The following is an 18,288-nucleotide window of genomic DNA, read 5'->3' on the forward strand; positions in this document are numbered from 1 at the left end:
ACACGGTCAAGGGTGAAAAAAGGGGGGGTCAGAGTGCTATGGAAACACGGTAAAGGGTGACAAAGGGGGGTCAGGGTGCTATGGAAACATGGTAAAGGGTGACAAAGGAGGGTCAGGGTGCTATGGAAACATGGTGAAGGGTGACAAAGAGGGGTCAGGGTGCTATGGAAACACGATAAATGGTGACAAAGGGGGGTCAGGGTGCTATGGAAATACGATAAAGGGTGACAAAGGGGGGTCAGGGTGCTGTGGAAACACAGTAAAGGGTGACAAAGGGGGGTCAGGGTGCTATGGAAACAGTAAAGGATGACAAAGGGGGGTCAGGGTGCTATGGAAACATGATGAAGGGTGACAAAGGGGGGTCAGGGTGCTATGGAATCACGCTGAAGGGTGACAAAGGGGGGTCAGGGTGATATGGAATCACGCTGAAGGGTGACAAAGGGGGGTCAGGGTGATATGGAATCACGCTGAAGGGTGACAAAGGGGGGTCAGGGTGATATGGAATCACGCTGAAGGGTGACAAAGGGGGGTCAGCGTGGTATGGATGCGTGGTGGAGGGAGAGAAAGGGGCAGATGCTGAAGGAATTTCAGGGAAAGAGACATAAGGGGGAACGATACTGCATGGAATTGGGTTGTAGGGAGCGAAAGGGGGCAGATGCTGATGGAAGTGGGGGGAAAGAGAGAGAAGGGGCAGATGATGGAAGTGGGGAGAAGGGGCAGATGATGGAACTTGGGATAGAGAAGAGGGCATATGATGGAAGGAGAGGGGAAAGAGAGAAGGGGCAGATGATGGAAGTGGGGAGATAGAAGAGGGCAGATGATGGAAGGAGAGGATAAATAAAAGGAGGGCACATGATGGGGGAAAAGGATTGAGTTAGGGAAATACTGGAGGGGGTGGGGGAAAGAGGTGGCGAGCTGTAGGTAGACAGTAAAAAAGGAAATTGATGAGAGGGTAGTAAGAACGTAATCTAGATGGATGCAGAAAATAAATTGAAAAGGAAAATGAGGGAAGAAAGTGATTGCAGAAGAGAGGTGTGGGAGAGGGAAGGAGAGGAGAGAGATGCCAGACAAATGGGGGTGAAAGGAGAGATGGAAGAGGGAGGCATACAGTTTCTGGAAGGGGCATTGAAGGAGAGACGATGCCATATAGGGGCAAAGAGATGGCAGACAGTGGATGGAAGGAAGAGATAACAAGAAGATGAGGAATGCAGATACCAGAGAAGACAAAGGTAGAAAAAAAATTTCTATTTATTTATTGCTTTAGGAGACATGTGTCACTGTTTCTGTGGTGTTGCATTGTATGCAGAGTCCAGCTTCTTGCTGGTTCAATTTAACCTTTGTCTATGTATTTCTATTTTATCCCCCCTTTTACAAAACTGTGGAGCGTTTTTTAGCGCCAGCCGTGGTGGTAGCAGCTCTGATGCCCAGAATTCTATGAGCGTCAGAGCTGTTACCACTGTGGCTAAAATCCACACTACAGTTTTGTAAAAGGGGGAGGGGTTAGTTTGTGATGACATATTCCATACTAGGCAAAGGTGTTTTCTGTGTTCTGTGTGTTCGAAAGACATGGTTTTCTGTTAGGATTGACAGTGTAGGATTGATCTGTATTAGTCTGGCTTGTTTAGTTTTACATTGGGTATATTGATGTTGTACTGCTCACTGCATATGTAAGATGCTGCCTTTTCCTAGGTACTCATGTGTGACGTGTGGATTGTTACTAAAAATCATGTTTTTCGTACAGATGGGGTGGGGGTGCCAAAAAATGATGGGCCCCGGGTGTCACATATGCTAGGTACGCCACTGAGAACATCCACTACATGTAAATCCCATAATGTAGTTTATGCCATTATATGTCCTTGTAATTTGATTTATGTGGGAAGAACGAGCCATCAGATTAACATTAGATTAAATGAACATAAATCTAGGATTACCAACCCAATAATGCAGGCTCCACTTACTCAACATTGGCAAGACCAGGCTTATATGGTGGATGAAATTAGATGGAGAGTGATTGACCATATAAAAGAAGGGTGGGAGGGAGGCCATTATGAACAAAGATTGAATTATAGAGAACAGAGATGGATTTTCACTTTAAATACCGTGCACCATTTGGTTTAAATCAGAAAATAGAATGGATGTCTTTGATCTGAGCCCTGATTCGCTGCAGTCACATCATTACATTATGACGTTTGAATGAGGGAGGTTTAAATAAATATTTTTTTAAAAACACGGCCATCTTGATTAGGAGAAACCAACATATCGGGATGGTTTGGAAAGTATTTCAAGGGGTAATTATTGTCCAGCAAGTTTGTTATGAATGATTCTTAGACCTTTTAACACGATAGATAAAAGAACTTTATTGAACAGTATTTAATACGTTTTTAATTATGTTGTAGGGGACTTTTTCTTGAAACAGCCTTAGGGCAAAACATGTGGAAGTGACAGTCCCTTAACTTTTCTAGTATTAAATAAATTAAAGTATTAAATATTTATTTGTAAGGAGCACAGAGCACAAAAGAGCACTAAAATAGAATTATGCATGTCTTATGAGGAAGCCAGTGCCAACAAGTTGAATATTAGCCATTGATAACACTTGGCTATCAGCTGGCACTTTTGAAGACCTTGCAATGACGCTAATGTGAACACTAATAATACTGTTTAGAATTGTGGAATACAGTAACAAGGAAGGCATAAATTATTTTGTGCTCACTGGACCTTACTGAGATTATCCAAAATGGATGGAATAGTGCAAAACTATCATTATGCCTCTTTATAGGTCCTTTGTGCATCCATACATTGAGTTCTGTGTGCAAGTATGGACACCCCATCTCAAAAAGGAAGGTTCAGAGAAGGGCAAAAAAAATAACAAACCATCTTCCTTAAAAAAAAATAGTTAAACAGGTTAAGACTTCAGCTTGGAGAAAAGATGTCAGAGGGGATTTGAAAGAAGTTTATAAAAATACAAGTGGGGTAAAATGGTTAAATAGGGAATGTTGTTTATCCTGTCGCACAACAGCAAAACAAGAGCATGCTCCATGAATAAATGATCAGCAGTGAAAACAAATTGTGGTAAATCTTTTTTAGGAAGCACATAAGCTGTAGAATCTGTTACTAGAGGATCTAGTCAAGGAGACCAACATAGTACATTCAAAAAAGGACTAAAAAATCCATTAAAGATATTACTCAGATAGACGAATAGCCATTATTTATCCCTAGGAAACTCAAACATCAGAAGGGCTCTTAAAGTTATCTTTTTAGCCTATTTAATAAATCTTCTTAATGAAGTATTGCTATTTACAGTAACTAATGAGATGGATAACCTAGACATACAGATGGATAAACTGGACATACTGGCCTCACTTGTGTATACTGGACACTACAGACATTTTTAACATATATTTTCCCATAGCCTAAACTAGCTTTCCTTTCAGATGGCCCAACCTGTACTTTGCTGTCTGTGAACACATGTATCCTTTGAAATGCTAACCTAGCTGGCCTTTGCTGCCCTGCTGGGAGGATACTTCTCCAAGGTTCTGCTGAGCTGTTATCAGTGCTGTATGACTTCACATATGCAAGGCACCTTGGAAAGCCATAAAACATTTATAACAAGCAACAATCCCTGCAGGATGATGGGGGAGTAGAGATGGAGAAGCCTGAACGAGCCTGGTAACCAGGCTGGCTGTCTGTCTGCAAGTTATGGGAATCAGGCACAGCTGGGGTGCTGGAGGTCACCCTTGCCAACTTTCTGCATAAGACTATCTACAAGGTCGCCATCCTGAAGATGTACAGCGTTGTAAAACCACAAATTAGCATCTGCAAGGTGATAAGAATCTCAGAGCTGGAGGAAGAAAGTTCACGAAGAATTATCTGTTTCTGGGAGAGGCGTGGACTGGGGGGAGGAATAGTTAGGTATACATTTTTGTACCAATAGGGAAGTACATGACCAGATTCGGGGATGTACTTTTTTGGAACGAAGGAAGAATTTCTCTGAATAAAAAAAAACGTGCATCACAGGTAAAACCAGAGAGATTCACTTGCTTATGCTGCGGGGAAGTGCTAGCCCCCTGCTAAGCATATGAGTGCAAGTTCTACTCTCCATTGCATATTCTGAACTGACAATATATTTCTTTCTGCTATGTTTTTGCTGCTGTAATTTTGTAATTTCTTTCTGCTATGTCTTTGCTGCTGTAAATATTGTCTGTTTTGGAAAATACAATGCCGTTTCGTAGTTATTCCAATGAGGTAAACGAAGCAGCATTTACTTCACTAATTAAGATTGAACTTTTCCTAGAAATACTCAGCTTCTTTAACTTGTAAGCTGTAATAGAACTTGTATGGGACTTTGCGGAGTAGAAGTACTTATTATATTGTATCTATGTTTTGGGATCCACCTGGTATTTGTGACCCGGACTAGCCAGTGTCAGACAGGATGCTGGGCTTGATGGACTTTGGTCTGACTTCATGGCTTCTCTTATGGTTCCATGACCCCGGAGCTAAAGCATTTCCACTATTGTGCAGCCACACAAAACAGAAGTCCATGCTGCTGCTATTCTATGTGCTGGGACAAACTTGTGAATGTTATGGGGCTGTGGTGCCTCTGTCTGCTGCTGATACTCACAAAATAGATGGGTCATTTGACCTTTATCTGCCATCATGTTTCTATGAGATGATGGCTACTGCGGTTGGGCAGACTGCATGGGCCATTGGCCTTTATCTACCATCATGTTTCTATGTAAAATGCTCTCTTGGGCTATTTAACTTCAAGATTTTTGGGATAAGACTCTAGATTTTATTCTCTCTGAAATTTATCCTTGGTGTCAATAAATGAGTCAGAGGTTATTTTTTCAAAGCAATTTATCTCGGTAAATTGAGGGTCTGAAAAGTTGCCTCCCTCAAACCACCTGCTTAGTCAGAGAGGATAATAACATTGGGACTGTATTTTCAAACTTATGTGAATTACAGTGTATTGCAATTTCACCAGCACATAAAGAGCAAGCGCTAAGCTCAAGAGTTTGTTTTGTAGCCGCAACTCATTTTCTAAGGGGAAACGCACCTTAGAAAATGAGGGACTTCCCTGTGAAAATGAGGGACTCCCTTTAAAACAGTGATCTCAAACTCAAACCCTTTGCAGGGCCACATTTTAGATTTGTAGGTACTTGGAGGGCCTCAGAAAAAATAGTTAATGTCTTATTAAAGAAATGACAATTTTGCATGAGGTAAAACTCTTTATAGTTTATAAATCTTTACTTTTGGCTAAGTCTTAATAATATTGTAATTTATTGGTAAAGAGACATATGATCAAGAAACTGTTTTATTTTACTTTTGTGATTATAATAAACATACCGAGGGCCATAGTACCTGGCGGGCCACATGTGGCTCCCGGGCCGCGAGTTTGAGACCACTGCTTTAAAAGGTCTGCTAGCAGCACTTAGGTAAGAAATTTGAAAACTGTCTCCACAACATTCGGGAAAAGGAAAAAGTCTAAATTAATTATACATAGTTCCCCTAATACACTCAAGTAAACATTACTAGTGAACGTTAGTTAGCAACTTTGTCTTCTCCCAGTCCTTGAGGGCTGCCAACAGGTCTGTTTTTTCAGGATATCCCAATGAATATGCAAGAGAGAGATCTGCATACAGTGGAGGTAGTAGCCATATACATATTCATTAAGGATATCCTGAATACCTGACATATTGGCGGCAACTCTATTTACCTTTCCAGTGAACTGCACTGTTTCTTCACTAACATAATGAAGCTAACCTTTGGATGTAATATCTAAGAGTAATAACAGAACAACCAGAATTCTGTGCCAAAAGAAGATCCCTGACAAGACTGTTCTTCCATAGACAAAAGACCAAAGTGCAACGCAGGTCTCGGGTTCCAATTTCTGTAGCAGTGAACATGTCACATGACCTTAGACATGGATCGAAATCAGCAAACATTTCCAACACATTCTTAAGGATTTCAGAACATACCTGTGGACCCCTATTAAGTGGAAGTGCTTGTGATACAGATGTGCGCTCCCACCTCCTCTGAGTTATTTCTTCTGATAAACGCCTGAAGAACTAGACAGAAACAGAAGTCAAGGGCAAAACCTGTCTTAATGGATTCTTTATAACTGTCCTTGTCATTTTCTTCCTGATCGCTTACTCCTGCACTATGCCTGTGGAAAAACTATACAGTCAGCCTTCTACTAGCAGCTGTTGTGGAATGCAAGGGGTTCCAAGACTGTCATTTAGTAGGCTATTGTGGATTACCTCTGCTCTTTATTTCCATTCATCCTGCCCTCTGGGCAAGAAGGGAAGGAGAAAACCTCACCCAATCTGCTCAGCCACTGGTGTGATCTGTTCCTCTATGCTGTATATAGTATACTATGACGGAACCTACAGAGCAAGGCCTCTTCTCAAGAATCATGTCTGTCCCCCACGTGCTAATGCAGTGTACAGAGTACAGTCACTTTAATATGTTCCAAATCCTACAAGACATTCTACCATAACACATTGTTAGGCTAAATATATCATTGACTAACTTCTATGGAGCATAAATATGTCTGATGAGTAATCTATAACCTTCTTGGACTATTTGTCTTTCCCTGGTTTGTTTGTAATGCCAGTCTACTTCTTCCACTCCCTCTACATTTATGGTGTCATATGTACTGACACTAGGAAATCATGACTACTCCTACAGCTGAAAGAACAGCACATTAAGTTCTCTTTCTGTTATCTGTTGCTATTTTGAGAGACTTCTATCAAAAGGGCTCCAAGGATCGCCACAATAATCTTGTAACCAACCATGAAAGGAAATCATAAAATATGTAAATTTATGGGGCAATCTATAAATTAAGTGCCAACATTTACGCACTCTGCACATGTAAATACTTAGAATACTAACGTGTGTGTCTGTGTCAGCATGCTACATGACTTGATTTGAATACTTGATATACTGCTCAAAATTGAGGTGCTAGAGCAGTTTACAATTCTAAAACATCTCTTATCATAGAGTAATAGTCACATCCATACAACCCACACCAAAATACAGTAATCTTACAATTAACTTACACAGCATTTATTTGCAAGAGGGGTGTGCCTAGAAATGGATCTGACCAAAAACACGTTTTCGATAGGATGTCCAAGTCTTGAGTTTGAGTGTTTTGGAAAGGACATCCAGAAATCTAGTAGAGAATGTGTCCATTTTCAAAACTTCAAGACATCTATCTTTTTTTTTTTTTTTAAATAACCTATCTAAATGTTTTGTCCCTCGGTATGTCTATCTTTTTTGGCCATTTTCGAAAACAAAGATGTCCAAATGAAAACCGCACAAAAACAAGCTATTGGGATGTCCAATTACCCAGCATTCTTAGCAAACTGGCCAGACAGACATCTTAGCAGAGCAGAGAGGCACTCTAGGGGATACTGCAGTGAATGTCACATTTAAAAAGTCCCAGGAACACGTCACTATAACCTGCTTTTAATGTATGATGAGCCCTCCAAAACCCACCTAAAACTTACTGTACCCACCTGTATCCACAATAATAGCCCTTATGCCTGCAGGTGTCCTCTTTACAGTAGGTACAGTAGGTTTTGGAGGGCTCATTATACAATACAAGCAGGTTATATTGATATGTGTGCCTGGGACTTTTAAATGTGACATTCACTGCATTACCCCCTAGAGTGCCTCTCTCTGCTCTTCTTGTTGAACATCTGAAGCTGTAATACACGCTGGAATATATTGGCTTTTTTCACATCTTTGGGTGGTGGGAGAGGGGGCGGTGACCACTGGGGTAGTAAGGGAGGTCACTCCTTAATCTCTCCAATGGTCAGTTTGGGCACCTTTTTGATTCTTACTCATTTTTAAAACAGGTCTAGCTCCAAACATCTAAATGATGCTCTGGACATTTTGTTAAAAGCTTGATTAACCCTAAGCCTAAGCCTAAGCCTAAGACCTAAGCCTGCCCAAAACACCCTCCCCCCCCCCCCCCCCAGATTTAGATGCACTGGAGACAAAACAACAAGAAAGACATCTGGAAAGTCAGTTTCGAAAATGCCCACTTGGGACGTTTTGACTAGTAAGAAGTCCAATTGCCAGTTTATGATGTCTTTTGAATGTCTATCCTTTTGGAAAATAAGCCCCATAGTTTACACGATACTGCAAATTAAGCAGATAGCTGCCACACTTAATTCCAATATTAGCAGTGTGTAATGAACTGATGTTAGTCATGGGAACCAATGATTATATTTTTTTATGATGTGTAGTTTAGGCATAGCTTGTAAATATGTCTGTGTCAATTATTTATGATTGTACTACTGTGCTCCATTTAGAAATGTTAAGATAATACCACATTAATTAATTTAAAACACCCAAAACAACAGCTCTGTAGCTGCGTAAGTTGTCATGCCTACCTGGTTATGCTAATACTCTATTAAAGGAAAGCAAGCATCTACTTTCTTTAAAGAATGATTGCCTAATGGAAGGTGCTCTGTTATAGAATTGTCCCTTGTTTTATAAAATACCTTCTATACTATCCAAATATGATCTATTTTTGTGAGAACACAGGCCCCAATAACCTATGAAGAAAGCACACAAGAGCCACAATCACTCATTTGTAAATAAGTTTACCTCAATCTGGCCATGTTCTCTGAAGGACAGTTTGATGTACGGGTATCTGCTGACCTGGTAGGGGCCAGGCTCCTTGCCTGGGGATGGGGAATGAAGATGAACCACTATCTTGGCACTAAAGAGAAGGAAGGAAAACATTTTACAAATTTACACAGAAATACTTATACTGAACTCTTAATAAAACTCAACACACTTCTCCTATAATCTCACTTTCTTCCTCAGGCAGTGAGCTCCAAGAAAGCACTGATCTCCCTTGTTTATGTATCATAAAAACATAAGAATTGCCGCTGCTGGGTCAGACCAGTGGTCCATCGTGCTCAGCAGTCCGCTCTCGCGGTGGCCCCTAGGTCAAAGACCAGCTCTACCTTCGTACGTTCCAGTTCAGCAGGAACTTTGTCTTGAATCCCTGGAGGGTGTTTTCCCCTACGACAGCCTCCGGAAGAGCGTTCCAGTTTTCCACCACTCTCTAGGTGAAAAAGAACTTCCTTACGTTTATCCGGAATCTATCCCCTTTTAACTTTAGAGAGTGCCCTCTCGTTCTCTCTACCTTGGAGAGGGTGAACAATCTGTCTTTATCTACAAAGTCTATTCCCTTCATTATCTTGAACATTTCAATCATGTCTCCTCTCAGTCTCCTCTTTTCAAGAGAGAAGAGGCGCAGTTTCTCTAATCTCTCACTGTACAACAACTCCTCCAGCCATGCTGGGTTAATCGCTTGTTGTAGACATGCACCTATCATTAAAACACTAGGAATTTAAGACATGGAACAAAAAATTAACCAACATCTAAAAATATAAAGGCATAGCATAAACAAATATTATAGCAACTCAATCAAATAAAATAAACAAAATACTACATAAAACAGGCTTCTCAAAAGTAAAAGGTCTGTTGAAACATCTACATTTTAATACAGTGAGAACAAGTTATGTTGCCATACACAAGTGCAAAGGCATTGAATCCCACTGCAGCCAAATATTGCCTGTTTAGTAACAAGACAAATTATACAGCGCGTATTGAAGACACAACAAATATTGTTAAGATGATCACAAGGCACATTTAAACATACATGGAATAAATACATTTGTCATGTGGCCCTGGGCCATCTGACAGTAATATTTTAAAATTAAGGCCAACATTTTAAATTGAATCCCCTACTCACCAGATAACCAATGCAATCCATATAATATGATAATGTGATACTTTGGAATGACTATGAAGAGATTACATTCAAAGATACAAAACGGCTTCCTAAAATACTCCAAAGCATACTGAAGCCTCAACACCAGCCTGCCTTACCTGATCAAAGCAGCAACCCCAACAACCATAGGAAAAATAACCCAATGGCTCAATTATCACCTAAAAATTGGCCTTTTCCCTCAAATCAGGAGGAGGAATTATTTCTCTGGTTCCAGCAGATGGTGCTGATGTGACCTAGTGCAGCAGTCATGAATAGTGAGCTCCCGGGAAGGCCATAAGACCAGATTCCCAGTACAGCATAGACTGAGTCTGGAAGATGCTGTGGGCAACAGTCTCCCTCCAACAAAACCAATATGTTCAAGACCCAGAACACATATTTTTAAAATATGGCAACAAAAAGAAAGTATCCAATACCCCTTGCAAATATTATAATGCAGCATTTGCGTAGAATATCCAGGTGGGGCTGAACCCAGGAGTTTCAGAAGAGTCTATGGAACCTAACCTAAGTACAGTACTCCCTCGCGAACTCGTGGTTCCGAGTTTGTGGCCCCAGTCATTTGCGGGTTTTTTCCGTCCTCCTATTCCGCGACCCGGGACCCCCCACTGTGTGCATCCTCTGCCCCCTCTCCCCCCGATCCTACTGCACCAATTCAAACTGCCCCATCTGCTAAAACAATGCGGGGAGTGAAGAAAGAGAGTGAGAGGGCTGCAGGAGCAAGAGGTTGTTGTTAGGAGTACCTCTGGCAAGATCCAAAAAAAAAGCAGCAAAGTGTCCTCTCCTGCCTCCGATCCCAGCATCCAATATTTGCGGTTTTCCAAAATTTGCGGATACTCCTGGAACGTAACCCCCGTGAATTTCAGGGGAGTACTGTACTGCTATCAAACTACACCACTCTTGCCACATACAAACAAAACAGTCTCAGTTACGGTCTGTTCTGCTTTTATCTCTATGCTACATATTATCTGACAGTACAAGAATAATGGCTACCAATGCCTCCAACAGCAATAGTTTTCAGCTGAACTAGTTGGAAAAATATTGCCCCTTCGCTCTAACATAGAAACATGGTGGCAGATAAAGGCCAAATGGTCCATCCAGTCTGCCCATCCGCAGTAACCATTATCTCTTCTTCTCTCTAAGAGATCCCTTGTGCCTATCCCAGGCTTTCTTGAATTCAGACACAGTCTCTGTCTCCACCACCTCTTCCAAGATGCTCCAAGTATCTACCACCCTTTCTGTAAAAAGGTATTTCCTTAGATTTCTCCTAAGCCTATCACCTCTTAACCTCATTCTATGCCCTCTCACTCTAAAGTTTCCTTTCAACTGAAAGACTTACCTCATGGGGGGGCGTGGCTTAACGCGAGCACGGATGGAGGTGTGATCGTGAAGCTCCTCACCATCCAGGCAATGAAATATAAAAAAAATTTTTTTCCTTCAAGATAACTACATAGAAAATATATATTAAAAAAGCTGAACAAATGATACAAGATAAAATCCTAATTTCCTGCAGTTGAAGTGAGGTATGTGCTGACAGGAGTCGGGAAGGCAGAGAGCCGTTTGTATTTTCGGCGGTTTCATGAAACTTGAATGCAGCGCTGAGACCGCGAGGTGTATGTGAGTGACCAATAAGTTTGATTGGGAAAATGTGAAGGAAGTTTGTAATTCGACCAGATATAACTGAAACCATAAGAAGGAAAAAATAGATTATCCTTTGATGAAAAGGGGATTGAATAAAGAAAACTGAGAGAGAGGAATACCGGCATTTTCTCTCAGTAATTAAGTGCCGAAGCGCTGAAAACAAATAAATATCAGCTTATTAAAATAAATAAAAATACTGAATTGAATATTACTTTCCTCTGACAAAGCTGCGATTGGGCTTGTGAGAGAGGAGACAGAGAAAAAGATTAACGGAACTTTTTTTTAAAAAACTGAAGCAGCAAGACATCGAGGCAGTTGAGAGACGCTGTGAATAAACAGAAGACAGTTGCTTCAAATTTGTCAAAATAAGGGAAAATAACTCGATGAAGTGTTGCTCTCCTCGGTCGGGGCTGCGATTGGGCTTGTGAGAGGAGAGCTAAAAGAAAGGAATACCAAAAATTTTTTGCTCAGCGCTGAAACGATGTCTCATTAAGTGAGAGTGAATGTCAGAGATAGTGAATTAAATCTATGAAAAGAATCGACTAATCTGAGAGAGATCTAAGGGAAGGAAAGGTTGTTGGACTGAATATTCCCCTCCTTCATTGAGACAGTGAAAGGACTTAAAGGAAAAAAACCATATAAAAGGATTTTTTTCATACAGCAATAGAACTGGAAACAAATAACTGACAATTACTCTAAAGAACACTGTAATAGAAAATTTGAATATATTTAAAGATTGAGAAGGTTTAACATTGATTTACCCGAAGAAAGTGAGAAAAGTAAAAAAGTTTCAAACTGACATAAGTAAAAAGTAGAAAAATATCAAAAATAACCCTCTTGCCAATATTAAAGAGATAAATACACTAAAAAAAAAGAGTATTCAAGATTGTGACAGATACTGAGGAAAAGAAAAGAAGAAAAGAAGGTCTTAAAAAGAAAATTTTCTATTTCAAAAGACAGAACCAAATCCTGGAAGAAAAGGGATTAAAAACCTAAGAATACCAAACCTAAACCTAAGAGACTAAATATAAGAAATAAGAACAACCAAGAAAAAGAAAACAACAACATGGCAAGCACCAGACAAAACAAAAATGAGGCTGGTACATCTGCAAAAAGACAGAAACAAGACCAAATAACACCAAGCAAGATACCACTTCCTATTGAAGAACCAGACATATTAAGCAAAACAGAAGTTATGGAAGAACTAAGACAAATCAAACAAATGCTTAAGGAAACTATAACTAATATGTCGGAAATGAAAGAAGAAATTTTAAATATTCATAGACAAATGGAAGTTAATAACAAAAGAACAACTGAACTAGAATCAAAAATGGAAGCTATAGAATGTGAATCAAAAAGATGTAAAAACGACAGCCTGGAATTAAATAAATTAAAAGATCAACTGGAGGATTATGAGAATAGAGGAAGAAGGAAAAACATTAAACTTTTTGGAATACAAGAAAATTTAGAAGGAAAAAATACTATCCTTTTCCTTGAAAATTTAATTCCAAAAATATTACAATTAGACTTGAAACAACCAATTGAAATAGAAAGGGCGCATAGAATCCCAATCAAAAATTTAGAAAACAAAGGCAGACCAAGACCAATAATTTTCAAAATGCTTAGATACCAACAAGCATTAGATATATTAAATGCTGCAAAAAAAGATAAAAATCTAAACTATAAAGGATCCAGAATATGGTTTTTACCAGACTTTGCCAAAAACACAGCAAATAAAAGAAAGAGACTATTAGACATGAGACCTCTACTAAAAGAAAAAGGATTTAAATATGGTCTATATTACCCGGCGAAAATGAGAGTATCATCTGGAGACAAATCCTTATATTTTGAGGATCCTGAAAAACTAAAAGATTTTCTCTCTAAACCAGAACCTATGATATTTTAACATAAAACATTAAGATGATTTTGATGACTCTATGAAGAATTATAATAATATAACATATTGAAATATCTGAAGAAAAGGAGGAAAACGATATAAAGAAAAGACAATAAAAATTATAAGAAAGAAAGAACAAGATATAAGGAAATTATTAAATAATACACTACATATATGTTTAAAATAATTTATGTTAGAATCACAATACTAAGGAAATATAAATTAAAATATTGTTAAATGGATAATGATACATTAATGAAATGTTATGGAAAAATGATTAAAGATATAAAAGATCAATATATAGAGATAGAAGGGAAATTTGTTTGAATATTGAATATTGATTGCCTGGAGTGGGGAGAATATTCGGGTTACAGTTCCAATGTGTATCCTTAAGCAGCCAATGTATTGGGTGGGAAAGGGAGGGATAAGGAGAATATTTACTAGAATGATTAAGGGAAAAATAAATAAGGGATTAGATACATTAGGGTCAAATATGTGTGTCGTGAAGAAAATTTTTTGGATATTAAATATGAAAGAGGAGAGGAAGAAAAATATAATGAAAAGTAATAAAATGTATAATGTCTTTTAAAATATATTCTATTAATGTCAATGGCCTGAATCATGTAATTAAAAGAAAAAAAGTATTAACATTTTTAAAAAAACAAAATGCGGATATTTACTGTCTGCAAGAGACACATCTTAATATGAAGGAATCACAGAAATTATCAGGTGGATGGATAAAGGAATGTTTTTTTGCTCCAGCAGTGGGTAAAAAAGCAGGGGTTGCAATTCTTATAAATAAAAAATGTATGGCCAAGATAAAGGTAAAAAGTTCAGATCCACATGGAAGATGGATACATATTGATATAGGTATGGGAAATGATACCCTGACGTTATTCAATATATATGCCCCTAATTCGAATCAATCAGAATTTTTCAAAAAGCTACAGAATATGTTATTACCACTGGCTGCCTCTAATTTAGTGGTGGCTGGAGATTTTAATGCTGTAATGGATCCATTATTGGATAAAAAACCAGGTAAAAATATTAAATCATTAGGTCTAGATAATTTAATTCAGTCATGTGATTTGAAAGATATATGGCGTATTCTTCATTTTAATGATCAGGAATATTCATTTTGTTCACAGGTTCATAAATCATTTTCAAGAATAGATTATATTTTTGTTTCAACAAATAAAGTGCAACAGGTGACTAAAGCCTCCATTGATCCTATTATTATTTCGGATCATGCGGGAGTATGGATAGAATTACAATTAGATCAATTAGAAAATAATAGACCTCTTTGGAGATTTGATAATGCATTGCTTGTGGATGACAAATTTTTGGAAAATTTTAAAACACAAATTAATGATTTTTTTCAAATAAATTTAGTGGAAGATACATCTATAGAGAATGTATGGGATGCATTTAAAGCAACTATGAGGGGTAATATTATATCATATTCAGCTTTTATTAGGAAACAGATTAAAAAACAATATATAGAATTAGAAAAAGAAATAAAAATATTAGAAGCTAAATTGGTAAATAAATGGGAACATGAAGTTTTACAAGCTCTTTTGAAAACAAAAGGTAAATATAATGAATTAACTTCAAAAATGATAAGAAAAGATTTGTTTTCCAAGCAAACAGTGTATTATGGAAATTCTAATAAGGCGGGGAAATTATTGGCAAATTATCTTAAGGCAAAAAAAAGGAGAACTAATATTAATGGAATAAAAGATGATAATGGTATAATAACAAATCAAACAAATATAATATTAAAACAATTTTTAAAATTTTATAAGGACCTGTATTCTTCCGAACCTCATTTGGAGAAACAAAAAGATGGAAAAAATTTTTTAGATTTAATTAATGGACCTAAAATTCCTGATCATATAAAACGAAGTTTAGAAGAACCTATATCATTAAAAGAATTAGAAACAGCATTGAGATCTCTTAGAGTTGGATCCGCTCCAGGTGGTGATGGTTACACAGTAGAATTTTATAAAACATTTCAAAGTATCCTTTCCCCACATTTATTAAAATTATATCAGACACAACTTATAAAAGGTAATATAAAAGGTACTATGGCTGAATCAATAATAATTGTTTTGCCTAAGCCAAATAAAGATCCTACTTTGGTTTCAGACTACAGGCCTATATCTTTGATAAATGTTGATAATAAACTTTTGGCGAAAATTTTGGCTTTGAGATTAGCTAAAGCTCTCCCACATATTATAGATATGCATCAAACAGGTTTCGTTGCTAAAAGACATTCCTCCAATAACTCTAGACTATTATTTCACATGCTAAATTTGTCAAAAAAAATGGATGAACCGGCTTTTACAGTTTCATTAGATGCTGAAAAAGCTTTTGATAGGGTAGAATGGAATTTTATGTATCAGGCTTTAGAATGGTTTGGAATAGGTTCTGGATTTATACAAATGGTAAAAACATTGTATAGCTTCCCGATTGCAAGATTAAATATTAATAATAAGATATCTGATGGTTTTCAATTGCAGAGGGGAGTTAGACAAGGTTGTCCTTTATCTCCTTTGTTATTTGATGTTGTATTAGAACCCTTATTGTTAGCAATACAGCAAACGAGAGAGATACAAGGTATTCCATATTCAGATATGGAATATAAAATTTCGGCTTATGCTGATGATATTTTGCTTTATTTGAAAAATCCAGAGTCTACCTTATCTTCTTTATTGGAATTAATTGATAAGTTTGGCAAATTTTCAGGTTATAAAATTAATTGGAATAAATCTGAAATTATACCCTTGAATGTTCATTGTGTAAAAGGATTATTTGATACTTTTCCATTCATATGGAAAGAAGAAGGATTTAAATATCTAGGCATTCAAGTTAAAAAAACAATTGAAGATACTGTAAAAGAAAATGAAAAATATGTATTAAAAAAAGTTACGGAGTTATGTGAGCAATGGAACCCATTACATATTTCTTGGTGGGGAAGAATTCAAACTATTAAAATGATGATGTTGCCTGTAGTTTGCTACCAAATGAGTATGATACCTATTTATTTTCAGGGGTCCTTTTATAAAAAGCTTAATAGAATTTTAACAAAATTTCTTTGGCTTGGTAAAACACCTAGAATAGCTTTAGTAACCTTACAAAAATCAATTAAGGAGGGAGGGGTAAATTTTCCAAATTTCTATAGGTACCATCAAGCCTATATTCTACGTCAGGGTATGTATTGGATCCTCCCAGAACTTATAGATAATGCACCAGATTGGTTATATTTGGAATGGCGCCTTATGTTTCCCCTAAATTTAGTTCATATGCCAAGTATTAATATACCCAGAAGATATAGAGAAAATAAAATAATAATGGATACTTGGAAAACGTTGAGATTTATTGATAAATTAACACTCATCCCAATATACAAATCAACTAATCAATCCATATGGATAAACTCCAAGATCAAAATTGGCGGAGCTCAAATCCTTTGGAAGAACTGGATTATTGCAGGCATTAGATCTTTAGACGATGTTATTTCAGAAGGTAAACTGCTGGATTTTACACAATTGCAACATAGATTTGGTCTTAATAAAACACAAAGTTTTAAATGGTTGCAATTGAAGCAGGCCATTCAGGTTGGGTTCCCTGAATGGAAAACATTAAACAATCAATATAGTTTAAAGTTCTTATGTTTTAAAGCAGACTTCCTAGGACATCAAGCCGCTTTGTGGTATAAATTAATATCTGGATATTTGAATAAAAAACCAAAAAATGGTCTAAGAGACATTTGGAGCATTGAGATTGGACATCAGATTAATGCATCTCAATGGCCACTAATTTGGTCTTGGAGAATGGGATGTACAGTGTCAGCATCTATGAGACAAACCTGGTTCTTTTTATTACATAGAGCTTTTTGGACCCCTACACGTTTGCAAAAATTAGACAGCTCTAAGTCTAATAAATGCTGGCACTGTAATCTGGAACCAGGGACATTAGATCATTTATTATATCATTGTCCCTATATTAAAATCTTTTGGAATTCAATTTGGCCACAAATTAATAAATTGATGGAAAATCATATTGCAATATCATATGATACAATTTTATTTGGAACAATGATGAGAAAAAAAAGTCAAATTTCAACAGAAAATAACAAGCTTTTATTAATTATGACAGGGGTTGCCATTCAACATATAACTAACAACTGGAAAAATTACAACAACCTAAATTATACATTTTGGTGGAATACGATATGTCATTTATTTAAAATGGAAAGAACAATAGCAATACAAAAGGGGACATATACTAAATTTATAAAAATATGGGGGCCATTGACAAAATACTGTAATGAATAAATAATAAAAATTTCTTCTTCTTTTCTTCTTATAGGGATTTTTTTTTATCTTTTTTTTTTTTCATGACACACATAGAGGGGGGGTAAGGAAAATAATTTATACATAATATATTATAATATATTATACAAAATGTAATATATGAATGAAAACTAATAGAAGGGTGGGGGGAGGGAGAAGGGATAAAATTTAATTAGAACATATTGTATTAGATATAAAAATGTTATTGAATATTTATCAATTCTATTCTAATATGTTGTATACTTTCTGTAAAATTTGAAATATTATATTAAAGTAATAAAAGGGTGGGGGGAGGGTAAGGGGGAAAATCAAATTTAGATATATAATGTATTAGATATAAAAGTGATACTATGCAATTATCAATTGTATTTTAAATATTATGTACACTTTATGTAAAAATTTGAAAATAAAAATAATTGGGAAAAAAAAAAAAAGAAAGACTTACCTCATGTGTATTTATAGCACATAGGTATTTAAATGTCTCTATCATATCTCCCCTCTCCCGCCTTTCCTCCAAAGTATACAGATTGAGATCTTTAAGTCTGTCCCCATACGCCTTATGATGAAGACCATGCACCATTTTA

At 36.9% G+C, this 18,288-nt stretch overlaps 1 protein-coding gene across 1 annotated transcript in view; it reads right to left on the reverse strand.

The window, feature by feature from the left end:
• Positions 1–18,288, reverse strand: part of VPS36 (vacuolar protein sorting 36 homolog) — a 70,510-nt gene that overhangs the window by 37,886 nt on the left and 14,336 nt on the right. The window contains exons 4-5 of the mRNA XM_033948876.1: positions 8,617–8,731; positions 5,976–6,065 (exon numbers count right to left, since the gene is read on the reverse strand). Of these exons, the coding sequence (XP_033804767.1) occupies positions 5,976–6,065; positions 8,617–8,731 (205 nt within the window). The remainder of the gene's footprint in view (positions 1–5,975; positions 6,066–8,616; positions 8,732–18,288) is intronic.

Source organism: Geotrypetes seraphini, chromosome 6 (genome assembly GCF_902459505.1).
Source record: "Geotrypetes seraphini chromosome 6, aGeoSer1.1, whole genome shotgun sequence".
NCBI lineage: Eukaryota > Metazoa > Chordata > Amphibia > Gymnophiona > Dermophiidae > Geotrypetes > Geotrypetes seraphini.